General features: G+C 41.0%; 1 protein-coding gene across 8 annotated transcripts in view; it reads left to right on the top strand.

Moving 5' to 3' along the window:
* The window catches only part of Sox5 (SRY-box transcription factor 5), a 974603-nt gene that overhangs the window by 868303 nt on the left and 89856 nt on the right, over nucleotides 1-16444 (top strand). For all 8 annotated transcript variants that reach the window (XM_052175238.1, XM_052175240.1, XM_052175244.1 and 5 more), the window contains one exon: nucleotides 1297-1382. In XM_052175238.1, coding sequence (XP_052031198.1) covers nucleotides 1297-1382 — 86 coding nt within the window. The remainder of the gene's footprint in view (nucleotides 1-1296; nucleotides 1383-16444) is intronic.

The following is a 16444-nucleotide window of genomic DNA, read 5'->3' as shown; positions in this document are numbered from 1 at the left end:
ACAAGGCATTGTGATGCTGTGAACATGTTAAGGTGACCATGGGCTTCTCTGGAAGCCTACGGCTTGAACTTCACTGCATTCCCAATAAAACCCTGAGTTTATGCTATACTTTTTAAAAATTCACATTCAAGTGCCAAGAGCAGTGTTCACAATTTATCCCAGGTACTCAGTAGGCATTTAAAACTGATTACCTTAATATTGTTTACATGTGAACATTTAAATGGTTTCTTTCATGGATTAATTTTTGCTTGCTTTTTCAGTCAGGATCTTACTTGTGTAGGGTCTTTCTGCCTCAGTTTCCTGAATGGTGGGTTTAAAGACACCTGGCCTCACATGTTCAGTTTCTAAAGCCAGTTTAATATATTATAAAAATTGTTCTTATAGTCATTACTTTTGATTGCTTGCCATATCATATTCCCAGTGGTTAACTAATGCGCACTACTGATTACATCACCAACACTCAGTTGGCCTCTGTGAAGAGTTTCTGCCTCAGCTCTTACTAAGCAAAGAAATATTTTCTGATCTGCACCAAAAATACATCACAAAATCTATGTAGACCTCTGGTATACATTTTCTATAGAACATAAGATGAGAAAAACAAGATTAATCTTTGGCCTTTTTTTTTTTAAGTCTAATTTTGAAAGATCTATTTGTCCGTTTGTTGCCTTTAAAATATACTTTTGTCAACATTTATCTTTATAAAATTAAAATGTCAACATTTTCTACAATGTCAAAAAGAAAAAAAAAAAGAAAGTACAAACATGAAAATGTTTTACTTACTCTGAAATAGCTGCGAGCTATTAGAGAGGTTATTTGAATCCAGGCCACAAGGCATCATTCAAAAAGTTTAGCTAATGGCTTAAATCTTTGGTGTTCAGCTCCTTAAAATGAAAGTGAGTTTAGTTAAGTTCTGTCTGTGATAAGACTAAAAATTTGGCAAGGTCGTGCTGTGCTCTGATCAAGTCTACAGTGGTGTGTGTGTGTGTGTGTGTGTGTGTGTGTGTGTGTGTGTGTCCAAGTATAGCCCTCTGAACCATGCACCCTCAGCCCCCCATTTTCCTAAATACATCATGAAAAGAGGATGAGGTTTCAGCCTTAATTGCTTGCTCCATTTTATTCGCATTCCCCTCAGCCAGGGCTGTGAAGAGTGTCGGTAAAAGGCTACACAATAGAGCTTTTCATCTGGCCCCAGCCAAGCACACAAAGGAGGCTTTGGGGAAGAGTGAATGCAGGAGTTTAATTTGCAGGTGGAGAGGAGATAAAAGGTGCTGACGCCTCTATTATTCTCTTACTTAGGTGACCCCTACCCTGTTCAGCTGATCCCAACCACCATGGCAGCTGCTGCAGCAGCGACCCCAGGCTTAGGCCCACTCCAGCTGCAGGTAAGTCAGGAGACAACGCAGGGGAGGGAGGCAGGGGTTAAGTACAAGCCGCGGAAGGCAACCATTATCCTCTCAGAGCAAACTACAACTGAGGACTGAGACTGGTCACACAAATTTGTTCTGTCTTTACCTTCATTTGTCCTGAGCCCCAACCCCCAAAGATTATTTTTTAGTTCTGGTTGTGTGCTCTGAACTAAATATTACCTGCAATTTTGTCATTGCCTGGTAAGGTTTAACACTGTGAGCTTCGGTTTCCATCTTGTTGGTTGGCATCATGATTGTTGTTGTAGAATGGTCCCCAAAACAACAACAACAACATCAGCAAAAACAACAGCAAAAATAAAAGCTTGTCAAAGATCTCTAACTGCAGTGGCTGTGGTCCGTGGCCACTGAAGGAGGATGCTATTTGAAATCATTGAGGATGCCTGGTGTTATTCAAGTGCTCAGAGCCCATTTGTTCCCATTTGTTCTCCATGCTTAGTGGTGGACCATCTGCAAGCAAGGACGACCAGACCAGAAGCAGCAGGTGTCCATTTGAGCTTAGCTTCTCCTGACATCCTAATGGAGACCTCTTTGCCCTTCAGAGTGTGTATCTCCCGTATACCCAGGACAAGTCAATAACCTTAGCAGACATCCAAGCGATTTTAGAAATTATGCCTCTGAGGTTAAAAGGAGAATCAATATGGTTTTAGTAGAGGGGGCTTTCCTTATCTCGTCTCTGAATCGGTACTCCATAAAACACTTTGTCCGTCCTGCCACTGTGAGCCTTTGAATTATGCAGCTACTGAGAACAGATGATAAGCTAAGACCTGGGTCTCTCTCCTCCTGGAAAACTGGTTTACAAGCATGGGAAACACACCCTGCAAAGCCAGATGTGCTGCTGGCCCTCTTCATACAGGGGAACTGCACCCATGAGTGTGACTTGCCAGATCTGGCATTGATCTAGGTGAGTTCCTCATCAGATCCTCCAGAGCTGAGCAGAACCCATGAGCACAGAGATGTGTCCAAAGCTGGAGACTGGCAGGAGGAGAGCCGTGTGAGCACTGAGAGAGTATTCTAGAGAGGGTGTAGCATTTGTCCCTAGTTTATCTCTCCATGAAAGACTATGGGATATCTGTTTCTTGGTGCTAGAATATGTTCGGAAGTGTTGGAGCCCTGAGGACAATAAAATTACTGCAACATTTGTTATCCTTTTCAAATGGTGCCTGGGGAATAGCAGCGATATAGGGAAGGGATCGTATAGGTAAGAGTCCAGAGATGTGCACATACACTCGCTGTCTATATTTGTTATGGGTAAATTATTTTTTCTAACTTTTTCAAAGAACCAGTTATATTACCTGGCATTTAAAACATCTATGCATGTAGATAATAGAAAATGGTCTTTTATAATAAAGCTACAAAAGGTAGAACAAACAAAAAGTGAGAAGAACAGAGGAATTAGAAGAAAATGGAAGAGCAACCCCAGCAACAGATTTGAAGGTGGAAACTTAGGTTTTTGAGGTATTTTTTATACAGGTTGAGAGTTTCTATTTTCCAGACTCACTGGAGAGAAGGGCGGCCTTAAGGTGAGAGTGCCCACTGAGTCCCACTGCTGGTCTCCACCAGAGAGTGCTGGAGCTGCTCTGCCAGCCTCTCAGCTGCTGTCCCTCTGAAGACACATTAGAATATTTGGCACAAGTTAAGCTTTATTTCTGTTCTGATGCGTTTTCAGCTTTTCTCATGATCTAAAGTATTAGCTTCTTTACTGAGAAATGAAGAACATCTTTGAGCCCAAACACAAGTTTGCTCTTTCTGTGAACAACTTAACCTGTATCAGGACAAGGTTCTCTGATTGATCATCATGGAGACCTCATGATAATGGATGGGGTCTTGGTGTGTTGATTGGTCTATTACTGAATATGGCATCCTCCTGCCTCAGTTGCTCAGCCTACTCTTGAATGTAGCACCCTCCTCCCTCATTCTTGGAACAATGATAATTGCACGCACGTCCTTACATCACCTTTGAAAGGTTTCCATTTAAGTGATCTTGTACCCATTGAAGTTGATAATTTTAGTTAGGCTTTCCAACAACCTATACTGTAATATCTTAAGAAAACTGGTCATCAGAACATCTTCTCAGAAAGCTATGTATACTCATACAATGTACTTACACAAGCACATGCACATATTTAATTTTGCAGTTATGGGGAAAATGGGGGTGGGGCCGATAGTCACGCCAAACAAATTCCAAAGACTTACCATTTAAGAGCTGCTAAGTTTTTGCTCAGTGGCTTCTGATGTCTTTACTGCAGAGCCATGGATCCTTCAACTTAATTTCAGTCTGCTTAACACCTACAAAGACCCCTGTTGTCTCCTCACCTCATGGTAGACCTATGCAGATAAGTTTGAGGGAAGCCATTCACAATGGTCTTAATGTTTATAGCACATCTACTTCCACTGGGGAAATATGCTTCTGAAGTGTTCTGTCTTAGTGGGATGTAAGAAACAAGCCAGCTTTAATGCTTTCTAAACTCTGCTTTCAAATACGTTAGGCCCCACTGACCGTCTCTTTACAATGCTCTCAGTAGACCACTGACCCTTACAGAGATCAGAGCTCTCATACTGCTAGAAACTGGTTCAGGTGTCCAGTTCAAATCTTACCATCTACCTGTCCACTATCAGGTCAGAAAGCCAGTTCTAGAGACCAAAAATAAAGAAGCCGCTTACAGTCTTCCTTCCTAACCTCATACAACCTCTGTGGAGATGCATGATGGCACACTGGAGAAGCTGTGTGTGGGTTTCTCAGGCATCAATCAGGGTTTCCCAGTAGGCTGGGATGGGTGGCTCTTATCAGTAAAATGTCATAGCTTCTTTGTGGTTGAGACACACTCCCATTGACTGTAGCCACTCAGGTAACAGAGCCGCCTGGGTAACAACAATCTTCCCCTTGCCTCCTGCCCCATGCCTCTTGCTCCATGCCTCCAGCCCCTTGCCTCCTGCCCCTTGCCTCCTGCCCCATGCCTCCTGCCCCATGCCTCCTGCCCCTTGCCTCCTGCCCTATGTTCCTCTACAGACAGCTTGACCTGCTTGGCTGAGACCCTCTATGGTGTTTCCCTTGGGCTGTGATAGCATACCTTGTAGCTAGCATCCCATCCTTCTCCATCAAACCAATCCAACTCAAGGAAGCTCCCTAATGGACAGGTACCCCGACCACTGTGCATACCCTCCATCTGTCCCACTGTGATTTCTTCAGGACTATCTCATGTTCCCAGTGGGTGAGGATTTAGGTTTTTATAGCTCATCAACCAACTAGTTGAGAGAGGGATTTGAGTTTTTCTTTTCTTATGACTTCTCCAAATTTTGTGAATTCTGCCCCCTCTCTTTGGGAGGGAAAAGACTGCTTTCTCCATAACCTAAGCTTCTTAAAGCCATTGATCCAGCTTTCTCTCTATTCATCCTGCTCTGAGATGCTACTTCTTGTTCGTGGGATGTGGGAAGATGGGAAAAGGAGCATGAGAATCAGAGGCAAGAGGCAAGTAGTCAAGGCTGGAGAACCAGCTCAGTAGGGTTTTAGGAAAGGGACCACCCTGTTGGTGCCAATTGATGCTTTGTTTGTTTTAAACGCTTTTTTGCTTTTTTATGAGATTGTTTGGTTGTTTGGTTTCTACTACTGTTTGACCTGTTTTTTGTTTGTTCTTGGTGAGGAGTGGTGAGCCCAGGGGTACCTTTCCCTAGACAGCAGTAGGGACTGAGGAAGAAGCAGGTAGAACAACTGGGGAGTTACTTACATACATACCTCTGACAGACCAGCACAGATCCGAAGTCTATAATTGTTCCTTGGTAACAGAGATCTTAAACAGATATAGGGTATAAATATATATATACATACACATACACATACACATACACATACACATATACATATATCCCCTCTTGGGTTCAAATACAATGCTTTGAATTTATATCAAATTCTATAGCAATTAATGTTGCTAACTGCTGGTTGAGGACTTGCACGGCATCATAGGTAAGGATTTCCTAGAACGATCTCATTTAATTATTGTCACTGCACCTGGAGTTGGACATTAGTAGTTCCCTTTGACAAGGAAGGAGACTGGAGCACAGAGTTCAAACTCCACCATTCTAAGTAATTACATTTGGCTCACCATGCCTAGGGACTTTATTTGCAACTCTGGAGTCCTTCTCTCCCAAGAGGCTCTCTAACTCAATAATGGGAGAATCAAATTCTAACAATAATGATGATTGGTTGGCATTTCCTTTAATACTCTGTGTTTTCTAGAAGCAAAGTGACCAGTGGGAATGACAGTGGTGCCTGCTCTTGAGACTCTGAGCTTCCAGCTTTGCAGAGAGTCAGTCCAAACACATTCAGGGCTGAGGTCCAATGAGGTCTAATGAGCTTTGAAGGTCTTTTTCACTTCTGGTCAATGAGATTTACCCATCCTGGTGTCTTTTGAAGTTACCTTGTGCATATGATTTTCTCCACTTGTATAACAATATATACATATATATATATATATACTATACATAATACATTATATATAAAATATATAATATATAACATATAATGCATAACATATAATATATATCATATATCAGAACCTCTATATATATCACATATATACATATATCATATGTATCACACATATATATATATATATATATATATATATATATATATATGTATATTCAGAACCTTTATGAAGGAAGAACAGAGGTGAGCATAATGACTTTCAAAGACCAGTAAAACGGCATGCCTTAGATGAAACTACTTTTTTTTACTACTGAATTATTATTTTGTGTCCCTGGAAATCACTACTGTGTGTAATAAAAGTACTTTCTATGAAAACCAACCCAATTGTATATTTTTAGGAGTAGTTAAAATATTACATGAAACGCATCATGTATTACTTTCATCTTTTGAGACAAATGATTTAATCTCAATTATGAATACAATAAAATAAACATGTTATGCCAATTGCTTTTTTAAATTTCCCTTTTTTTCTTACATCAAATCTCTTTGTTTCTGATGCCTTTTACACCTTTTCTGAGTCCTGAGCCACATGACCACCTGTGTGTTGGCCATGGGGAGGGAAAGTGATATAGATATTTATGTAGACCGTAGACTCAGGCCCATGTGGATTTCCCCAAGGGTTGTCTTCTCTTGTCCAGGCTTCTCACTTTCTGGTCTCAGTGAGTCTTCTCACCCCATCTCCTTCTCCACTTCTGAGCAGAAGCACTATGCTGGGCTTTGACTGCTGCCCCTCCATCTCTGTTGTTCAGTGTGGTCCTCTCACTAAGCAGGCCAAAGCCCCACCCATTTCTTCCCATCCCAGCTGACTACTCTGGGCCACCAAAGCCCCACCCATTTCTTCTTGTCCCAGCTGACTACTCTGGGCTACCTCATCACTCATCCACAGCGGCCCCAGAACACTCTTTCAGACTAGATCTTGCCAGCCCAGTGCATTTTTTTTGCTAATTTTTGTTGATTAAAACGGAATAAGTAATGACCAATGGCTGTGTCTTATTTGTGCTTAAGACCTTAGATACCTCTCTGGTGAGTGCAGTTCTTTCTCAACTCCTGGGAATATCATTGCTAACTAACTGTCTTCATTATTCTTCTCACTGCTGTGAGGAAATACCTGACAAGATACACGGAAGGGAATCAGTGTTTCTTTTGGCTCTCAGTTGTTAGGATACAGTCCCTCATGATGGGAAAGCACAATGGTGGAGCCTGTGGCTGTCATGACCACGCCCTCTCCCATATGTAGTCACACCGTTTATGTCATAACCCAATATTCCTGCAGACACCCCCACTTGAAGCTCCCTTTTCCAAACTCATCTTCTGCAGTCACTGTCAAACATGCTCTGTATCTGATCCCTTGTCAGTTTCCTGGGAATGGTACGCCCCAGCAGGACAGGAACCCCTCCTTTCAGTATTGCTGCTCAGAAACACTTAGCCAATCTCAGGTGCTCAGAGTCTAACACGTGCTGAGGGTAAGAACAGTTTCCAATAAAATAATGCAACTTACAATTAATTTCTGAAGCAAATTGTATTTAAGCACCAGGGGATTCTGTGGTTATTTCAGTCTCTATTTGAAGACACTTAGGGTGTGAGAAAGCTCTAGTCAGCCCTGCCCTGCCTGATTGTTCTCCCCTTGCTTTGGCATAACCACGGGTTGCTGTGTAAGCTCTGTGTGCTTGCACTTTGGGCAATTGTCTAATTCTTCTGAAGTCATTATAATTCACCAACGAGAAACAAAACATTGCAACTTCTAATCATTTCTATATTGTATGCTAACGTGCACAGACACACGTAAGAATATGTATGCTGGAGGTGCTTTTATGTGACACAGTATGGTTCATCTTGCCAAGGCAACGTTGATGTAAACTGTGTCTACATAATAGATAGATGTGGTTATCAAAACAGTAACTAGCCAATTAGCACTCTCCTATACTGACTTTACCCGTTTTCTCTTTGTCTCCTTTGATTTCTTTTTTTAAATTCCTCTTTTCTAAATACCCCCCCCCATGTGCGATTGTGTGATTTCAACATTTTTCTTCCTGATGTCAGTTCTTTTTAAAGAAGGTGGGTTTTATTTTTATACAAAACGAACCTAGCTTTATTTCTATATTTAAAGTGAAGTCTAAGTATTTACACAAAATAAAGCTAACAGAATTTTTGGACGTTTGTGTCTACATGAAATCAGCTATGAATTGTCTGTTCCTAATTAATAAAATCCAACAACTGCTGCAGACTTCCAGCTAACATTTATTTTTCCCATTCATTCTGATTAATTTGCATTTTAGTTAATGAGCATCATGAATCTTTTAGTTATACTGTATGGTCCTATTTCTATTTTTTTAAGCTAGGCTTCTAATATTTGAAGTTAGAAGGAAATATTTATCCGGTTTCTTCTCACTTTATAAATACTGTGTCTGCCTTGGCCAAAAGATGGTTACCACCTGTTCTACCTATAGGAAGCCAAAAGTACCGACTCCAACCAGTGATTAATAGTGATAAGCAGAAGGAAACAAAGATTGAAATTTTGGGACAGTCATATTTTGCTCAAAATAAGCAAGTAGTCTTCAATCAAGAATTCATATTGAATTAATTAAACTTTAAAATTTTTACTACAACTATTTTAAAATTTCAAAAGAATATTTTTGAATGTTAAGGCTCAACATTCTGAAGCTAAATGAGGAACTCCTGCAATATCAGGAACATGCCTAGCCACAATGCCTGAACCTGTACAAACTCCATTAGTTGGAGAACCCCATGTGAAGGAGCTAAAATCTTGGTCGCTGTCAAGGGTGAGGCAGCAGCAGTTTCTGACTGACAGACCTTCACTGAGGTAGATATGAATTAAAATAAAACAACACCCTGAGGTTTGTTTTTTCTATCAAAACTCTGCCGACCTTTGACAGAAGTCCAGATGTCCATGATGGTTCAGACAGTGATCAATGGTGCAGTGTACATAGATCCTGTGAGATCACATTGCAAAGAATGGGTGTGTTTCCATGCTGGGGTTCTCATGTGAAGCTTTCCTGCATGAGTTCTAACTTCTCAGAGGAGCCTTGAGACCACAGCCGTTCCCTCACCAGGGAAATGATCAAGGGCATCGCCTTTCAGCTGCAGACCTCTGTTGCTTGAGTGAATTTTCTCACAGGTTAGAAGGCATAAGTCTCTTGCTTCTTCTTCTTCCCTTGGCCCTGAGCCTGCAGGGCAGACAGACAGAAGCACACAGAGGACTAAACACCACAGCTACAGAGCAAGTATTTGCATATGTATTAATGGGGGGGGGCACAACAATTAAATTATATACCGAGACATCCTGCATACTAAAGAACATTTGCAGATAGGCCAGGAAAAGTGCAGCCAACATTCACTCTGACTTTTCCAAGCCCATATGGGATCCAGTCAGAGCCCAGCAGTTTGCAAGCATCCTTCAAGGAAGATCCTGTTAGGTTGTGGTTCTGGAGTTATTACCACCCTCAGGGTTCCCAGAGGAGGCTTGACATTTGGACAATGAGAATATCACTTCTGAAGTATATGAGACACTAACAAAAACATCAGTCCAAGTACTTTGCCAGCACACGTTTTTATTAGGACCAAACAAACAGGTGGCAAATTTCAAAATTAGAGTTGAATCTCAACCATGGCTGATTATATGATAGTAGGGCTGTTACTCCGGGCCAGGGTCCTGGTAACAACTTTGTGATGGTGTCTTGGTGGTAATCAATACATGTTAGGTGACTCTCCAGTGCTCCTGGGTTAATAAATGTTCCTGCAAGGATTTCTAGGCTCAAAGCCAATGTTAGCTAATTCTAGGAACCACACAAGTTTGCTGTAATGTTAAAAGCTTGAATATCTTTTTAATATTAATCAAGAAAAGCAGAACTACTTAATGTTTGAATTTTGGCTGCAGGTAAGGAGAGGAAACAACTAATATGTTTATCTTAGAAATGTGTTGTTCAATGAAACTGGTCATTTAGTTGGCACCACCAGCAGGCTTTAAAGTTAGCCAAAGGATATTTATGAATTCAAATGTCACCCTGGTTGGAAAGGTTTCTAAAGATCACAATTATCACTGTAAGTGGGGAGCATAGTCCGAATGAAGACAGATACTGCTAAGATCAGCAGTTGCTGGGTGGTTTTGGTTGGTATCACAAGACTGTTGAATATGATGAGTTATTAGTGTGTCTGTATACAAGCACACGTGTGGGCTGTGTAGGCTGTATTACTGTACCTCAGAAGCCTAGGATGATGCTTCCTCAATTATGAATAATTAAGGCAGAGACATATGGCCCCTTTATAAGATAATTTGAGGGAAAGAAATGTGAAGGTTAGAAGGACTGCTTTGTCATACAGAGGAGCCATCTTTAGATTCATGTTCTAAGAGGTACACACTCCTTACTGTAGCATAGAGACTCTGAGCGTGTTATCTGCACACGTTTGTCTTATGTCAAGGGTGCATGTGACTAAATCTCAGCTTCAGGGAGTACATCACACTTCTATGTCCTTCATGTCTTTGTTAGGTGTGGGTAGAAATGACAGCTTTTTGTGAGGGTGAGAGTAGTGAAGGCACAGAAAATGCTCCAAGTGGTAGAGGTGACCTTTATCACCCACCATGTACTATGGTGTGGGCAAGATCCAATGGTAGGGACTTTTAGCTGATTAATAGCACTTCCTTAGCTGCTATTACAATTGTCTTTATTATTTAAATTGTAAATTGAAAATGAGGGCATATGAGATTTTTTATATAAATATACATCAATAAAACTGAGGCAAAATATCTTCTATATGAGAGAATACTATAGTCTCCTGTGCTCTCTAACATACCGGTGCAATGAAAGACTCTATAGGAGGCTTAGAAAGACCCTCAGAGAGTGCAAGTACTTGCTGCTCTGGCAGAAGGCTGAAGTTTATTTCCCAGCACCCATGTCTGATGGCTTACAAACACCTGTGTTTCTACCTTCAGGGGTCCAGTGCCCTTTTCTGGCTTTTGTGGGTGCTACATTCCTGAGCACATACCCAAACACAGATACACATGCATACACACAGAAGAATAGAAAAGTCCACAAGAGGCAAAGCATTTACTTACCTAAAATAGAGACATTGGGGTGGCTACTTGGAGTTCAGTTTCTCATATTTTGTTATTGTGCACTTTTTTTTCATTATTCATATCTACGAAATAGTAGCCTCCAACCATGTCCTCCATTTCCATGGGTATAATGAAAATGAATTGTTCTGTGTATTGCCCCCAACTGTTTTAAATAAATATCTTATAAAATCTAAAATAAATCATTGTTACATATGGCCTTTTAATATATTTACATTTTAAATAACAAAAAAATGTTTTCTGGTATTAGCATCTGATACATGCTCTCCTGCTGTGCATATTAGTAGGATTATGTTCTTTATTACGAATTCTACCTGGTACAATCTTACTATGTTGTCTGCAACCAAAATCATTTCTTAACCTTTATAAACTTTATTTTCTATTAGTTTCTTTGAGGGAACAATTTTATTTCACACTTTAATGCAAAAGTAAATTATGTTTATAGAACTATGCATCCTACAAATATTGGCTTCTCAGAGCTATGAGTTATATTTTTAACTTGAGGGATTCCAAGTCATGAGGAATAAAGCCCAGGTCCATGAGGGCCTCAGGGAGCTCGAAAGGAAGGAGAATGGAAGTGTGAGAGGAGAACAGAGTTTGAAGGAAGACAGGGTCTTCCCTTCTGACATGTGGATAATAGACACAGTAGACAGACATGACTGGCTAGATGATGGATTGATAGATTGAAGCTAGTTAGATGATTATATATGCTGGTAGATATTAAATAGTAGGTAGATTATTAGATAGATGGAGAGTGGATAGATTATTAGATGAATCAATATGTAAATAGATTGGCTGGATGGCTGGGTGAAGAGATGATTAGATGGATGGATGAATGGATAGATAATTAGATTGATAAGTGGATGAATGAGTATGTCATTGGACGGATGGATGGATGGATGGATGGATGAACGGATGGATGGATAGATGGATGAATGGGTGGTGGATGGATGGATGGATGGATGTGTGGGTTGGTGGATGGATAGATGAAAGGATGGATGAATGGGTGGATGGATAGATGAATGGATGGGTGAATCTGTTGATGGATAGATGGATGGGTAGATGGATGATGGATGGAGAGAGGGTTAAATACATTATTAGATATATAGATAGATGAATAGATGGATAGATGATTGGATGGATAGACAAATAGATACATAGATGATAAGTAAATGGATAATACATACATGCATACATACATACATACATACATACAATAGACAGGCTATAATTGATGATGAGATGGAATTGAGATAAGAGATGGATGGATGCATGTGGGTGGGTCTGCAGAAGTGATCATTGGAGGGCATCAGTTGTTTCCCACTGCTCACTATAACCTGGCACCAGCACACACATAGTTTCATTCACTTCCTTCATCCTGTGTGTCAGCATCTATAGGTTAGTATAGCTTGAATCGAAGATCCTGCTGCTTAGTAGACTTAATACTCCATCTGTCTCAAGTCTTCAGTTTTATAGAGGAGGCTACTGAGATGAAGTAGTGGCTAGGCTAAACCAGAAAAACTGACATTCTTCAAACTGAAATTTAAACCCAGTGCCTTCAAATTTTGTTATGATATCCTTAAAATTAAACGTGTGTGTGTGTGTGTGTGTGTGTGTGTGTGTGTGTGTTATATTTTAATTGTTCTGGCTAAAGTAGGGAGAGATCAATCAAAATCACTGAATTAGCACCTGAACCATTCAATTAGGAATGGATGAGTCAAGCAGGAATGAGCATTCACATGCCAGTTACAATGGTGACCTTCTGGAATAGCTTTCCTCTTCCCAAGCTCTAAGAATTGATTCTTCTGTGAGAAACTCCAGGAAGATCAAGGGGTTTAGAAAACAAAACAGCAAAGAAACTGCTGTCTCCTATTTGTTTGCACATAGAGGGTTCAAAGCAGGTTTGTTTGTATCTTGTACCTTGTTGATATTCTGCTGCTTCTCAGAAGGGAGTTCCTCAAAAATACAATTACATAATCATGTAGATATGGCCTCACAGTTGTAGATGAGCCCCTCTGACTGAAAGACCAAAGAAAAGCACATCACAATGTAAAAGTATATTTGTTTGACAAGTGTCTTGACAAGACTTGAAAATAGAACTTCCTTGGATTCTTCAGGAGGCGGGATTAAGCCCAGAACATTCTTAGCTGTTTCCGGTGGTGGAAGTTTCTTAATAGTGTCAGACAAAGCAATGGTGTATGCAGAAGTGGGTAGGGTGCAGATAGATCCTAGTTGTCCATATCTCATACCCTTAACACTTCTCTTACACTTACTCAAAGTGTATCTTGGATGAAGAGAACAGGCAGGAAGGAAGCCAGACAGTTGCAAATTGTGTTGGCAGTGGCTGTGACAGGAAGCATGGAGTAGGCCTCAAAATGAAAATGTGGCCAGTGATACCCCTTGCTTTCTCCCTTATCAGAACTTAACAAATGAATAAATCCTGAGGCGTTACAATGGCTCTCTTTTGAGTATGAGACAAAATTACAAACAATGTTCAACCCCAAGTCTACACTAGTTATTTAAGACAGGAGGCATTCCTGCAAGACAGGGTGACATCTCCATTCCTTACCTTCTGCTTCTTCCATTAGAACAATTTACTCATGACTTAAGAATGCAAAAGTTCTAGGTCTGAATACTAGGAACCAGAAGGGTTTCAGCTTTTCACTGTTTTAGAGGAGCATTTGCTATTGGTAATGAGCTATTTTAGAAAGGACCTAAGACCTCATTTGAAGCTCACAGCTGCTTCCTTACCACTTCACGTATAGCCAGAAGGTCATCTGGGGCCTGTTTTCTTAGTATTTTCCTTCATGAAATGGTTTTCATTTATGGTGTTTTGTAAATGCTTAGAAATTTCTGGAATATTAGTTTCCACATTTTAAGCTCTGGGCACTATTCTCTAGTACACAGTTTCTAAGACCTGAGATGTATGTCTTAGCATCTTTGATGTGATCTATTTGTACCCGATTTCCAGTTCTTTGGTTTCCAACTAATTTTTAGTTATCAGAAATCATATACATGGGCGGGGGGGGGGGAATGACACAGTGGGTAAAAGTGCTTCTTGTGAGATTACTGCTCCAGAAAACAGGTGTGCCCAAGCATACACTTATAAACCAAGTGCTGGGCGGGGCTGAGCAGGAAGACTCAGGGTGATGGGAATTTTGTAGCAAACATCCTAGCTCCAGAATTTCTATGTCTCAAGAGCATCATGTAGAGAGTGCTAGAAGAGGATGCTTCGTTTTCCATCTATGGCCTCTGTAGGTGGGTGTACACACTCAGACACACACACGCACACACACACACACACACAACATATGTGTGCACAATGAATGTAGGAGCGGAGGGGAAATACTGAATTGAAAACTTTTGAATAACATATAAAAGAAAAAATACAGAACTCAAAGAACCCCCATCTTAGCTACTTTTCTGTTGCTGTGGTAAGGTACCATGACCAAGGCAACTTAGAAAGTGTTTGATTTGGGTTTATAGTTTCTGAGAGAGTCCATGATGGTAGAGGAAAGGCATGGTGGTGAGAACAGCTGAGACCTCACATCTTGATCAAAAATAGACCATACCCAGTGACAAACCCCTTTCCGCAAGTCCACACCTCATAATCCTCCCCCAAACAGTTCCATCAAATGGAGGACAAGTATCTAAAATGGGAGTCTCTGAGGGCCATTCTCATTCAAACCATTAGATACTTCATCTTTACTTTTATCAACATCTTCATCTCATTGGTCATACTTCTAATCTTCTTCAGGAGCAATGTTCACTTTCTATGATTTCAAATTACTGTAGCCAGGGGGTGGCCTTTGGCACAGTGTGAAACCACCCACTACCTGCTTTCTACAGACTTGGATTTTGCATTGTCATCAACTGTGGTGAACAAGAGAGTCCCGCAGTCACACTGCACTTGGCTTGTTTTCTTTTTTTGTTCCTTTAGAATAGGAACTTTTCTCCAAATTCATTTGGCCATTAACAAATGATAAGATAAGGCTTACAATCATAGTAGACTTCATTCTATGATACTATGTGGTATCAGGAAAAGGAATTAAGCTCCTGATTTGTGTGCAACTTCAGAGAGATGTATTTTTATTTTTCCGTGTCTCTGTATCAGTTTGTGCACATGAACTCAGGTTCCTATGGGAGTTATAAAGAGTATCAGATCCTCCGGAGTTCCCCTCTACAGCCTGGAACTGTATAGTTACAGACCCTGGAGCCGATACAGACAGTTATGAGCTTATTTGTATGGGTGACAGGAACCTAACTCAGGTCCTCTGCTAGAAAGGTAAAGGCTCTCAGCCTCCAGCCCTGGCTCCTGCGCCTGCTGAAGACAGAAAAGGTTTCTTCATCTCAGCTTCTTCACCCGTGATGTGGGGTAGTCATACTCCTATGTGGTTAGGATGTTATAAGGGTAAACCCGGATGTACTGCGGTGCCCTCAGCTGGCTCTACTTCACCCCTGTTGGTGAGCCATCGAGTTACGATCCCCGGATCTTATGCTTTCAAATGATCTAAAATGGGCCTGGTGGCTTTTTTGGGCTGTGATCCTTGTCCTTGGATCACAGAATTTCTGTTCTGTAGGAGTAAGTTAAATAAGCACTTGAGAGACAGTGCCTGTCCAGGCTCATAATCTCATAACAGACAGGTCTCATGTTTCATATAGCAGAACGATGATCATTTTCTTCTCCTTCTCCTTCTCCTTCTCCTCCTCCCCCTTCTTCCTCTTCTTCTTCCTCTTCTTCCTCTTCCTCCTCCTCTCCTTCTCCTTCTCCTCCTTCTTCCTCTTCTTCTTCCTCTCCTTCCTCTTCCTCCTCCTCTTCTTCATCTTCCTCTCCTTCTCTTCCTCCTCCTCCTCCTCTTTCCTCTTCTTCTTCCTCTTCTTCCTCTTCTCTCTCTTCCTCCTCCTCCTCCTCCTCCTCCTCCTCCTCCTCCTCCTCCTCCTCCTCCTCCTCCTCCTCCTCCTCCTCTTCTTCTTCTTCTTCTTCTTCTTCTTCTTCTTCTTCTTCTTCTTCATTATTTTAGACAGGTTTCACATAACCCAGGTTGGTCTTGAGTTAACTATACAACCTAGTGTGTCCTTGACCTCTTGTTTTTGCTGCTTCTGTCTCTCAAGGAGAGTCTCTGGACTTATAAGTAGGATTTGAAGGCATTTTTTTCTTGATATAAAATGTTTACCTTCATTGCATGTGACAAGAGCCCATGTCTTCATTCCTATTAGAAACAGAGGTCATCTGTTTCTCTCTCGCCCTCCATGACGGCTCTGCTTTCGCTGAACTGAAATATCTGGATAGGCTAGCTTCCCTTATAGAGGAGAAAGCCAGTGTGCTTGGGATGTCATCACCATTGTAATGGTGAGGGGAGGGCAGAGAAAAGAATCGTAAGGCGGACTTGCCGCCTATCTCCCGTGACCCCTTTAATTTCTGCTTTTGATTTCTTTTGTTTTAAG

Source organism: Apodemus sylvaticus, chromosome 2 (genome assembly GCF_947179515.1).
Source record: "Apodemus sylvaticus chromosome 2, mApoSyl1.1, whole genome shotgun sequence".
Classification (NCBI taxonomy): domain Eukaryota; kingdom Metazoa; phylum Chordata; class Mammalia; order Rodentia; family Muridae; genus Apodemus; species Apodemus sylvaticus.
The sequence above is the reverse complement of the archived record's forward strand: the minus strand, read 5'-3'. Positions and strand labels throughout refer to the sequence as shown.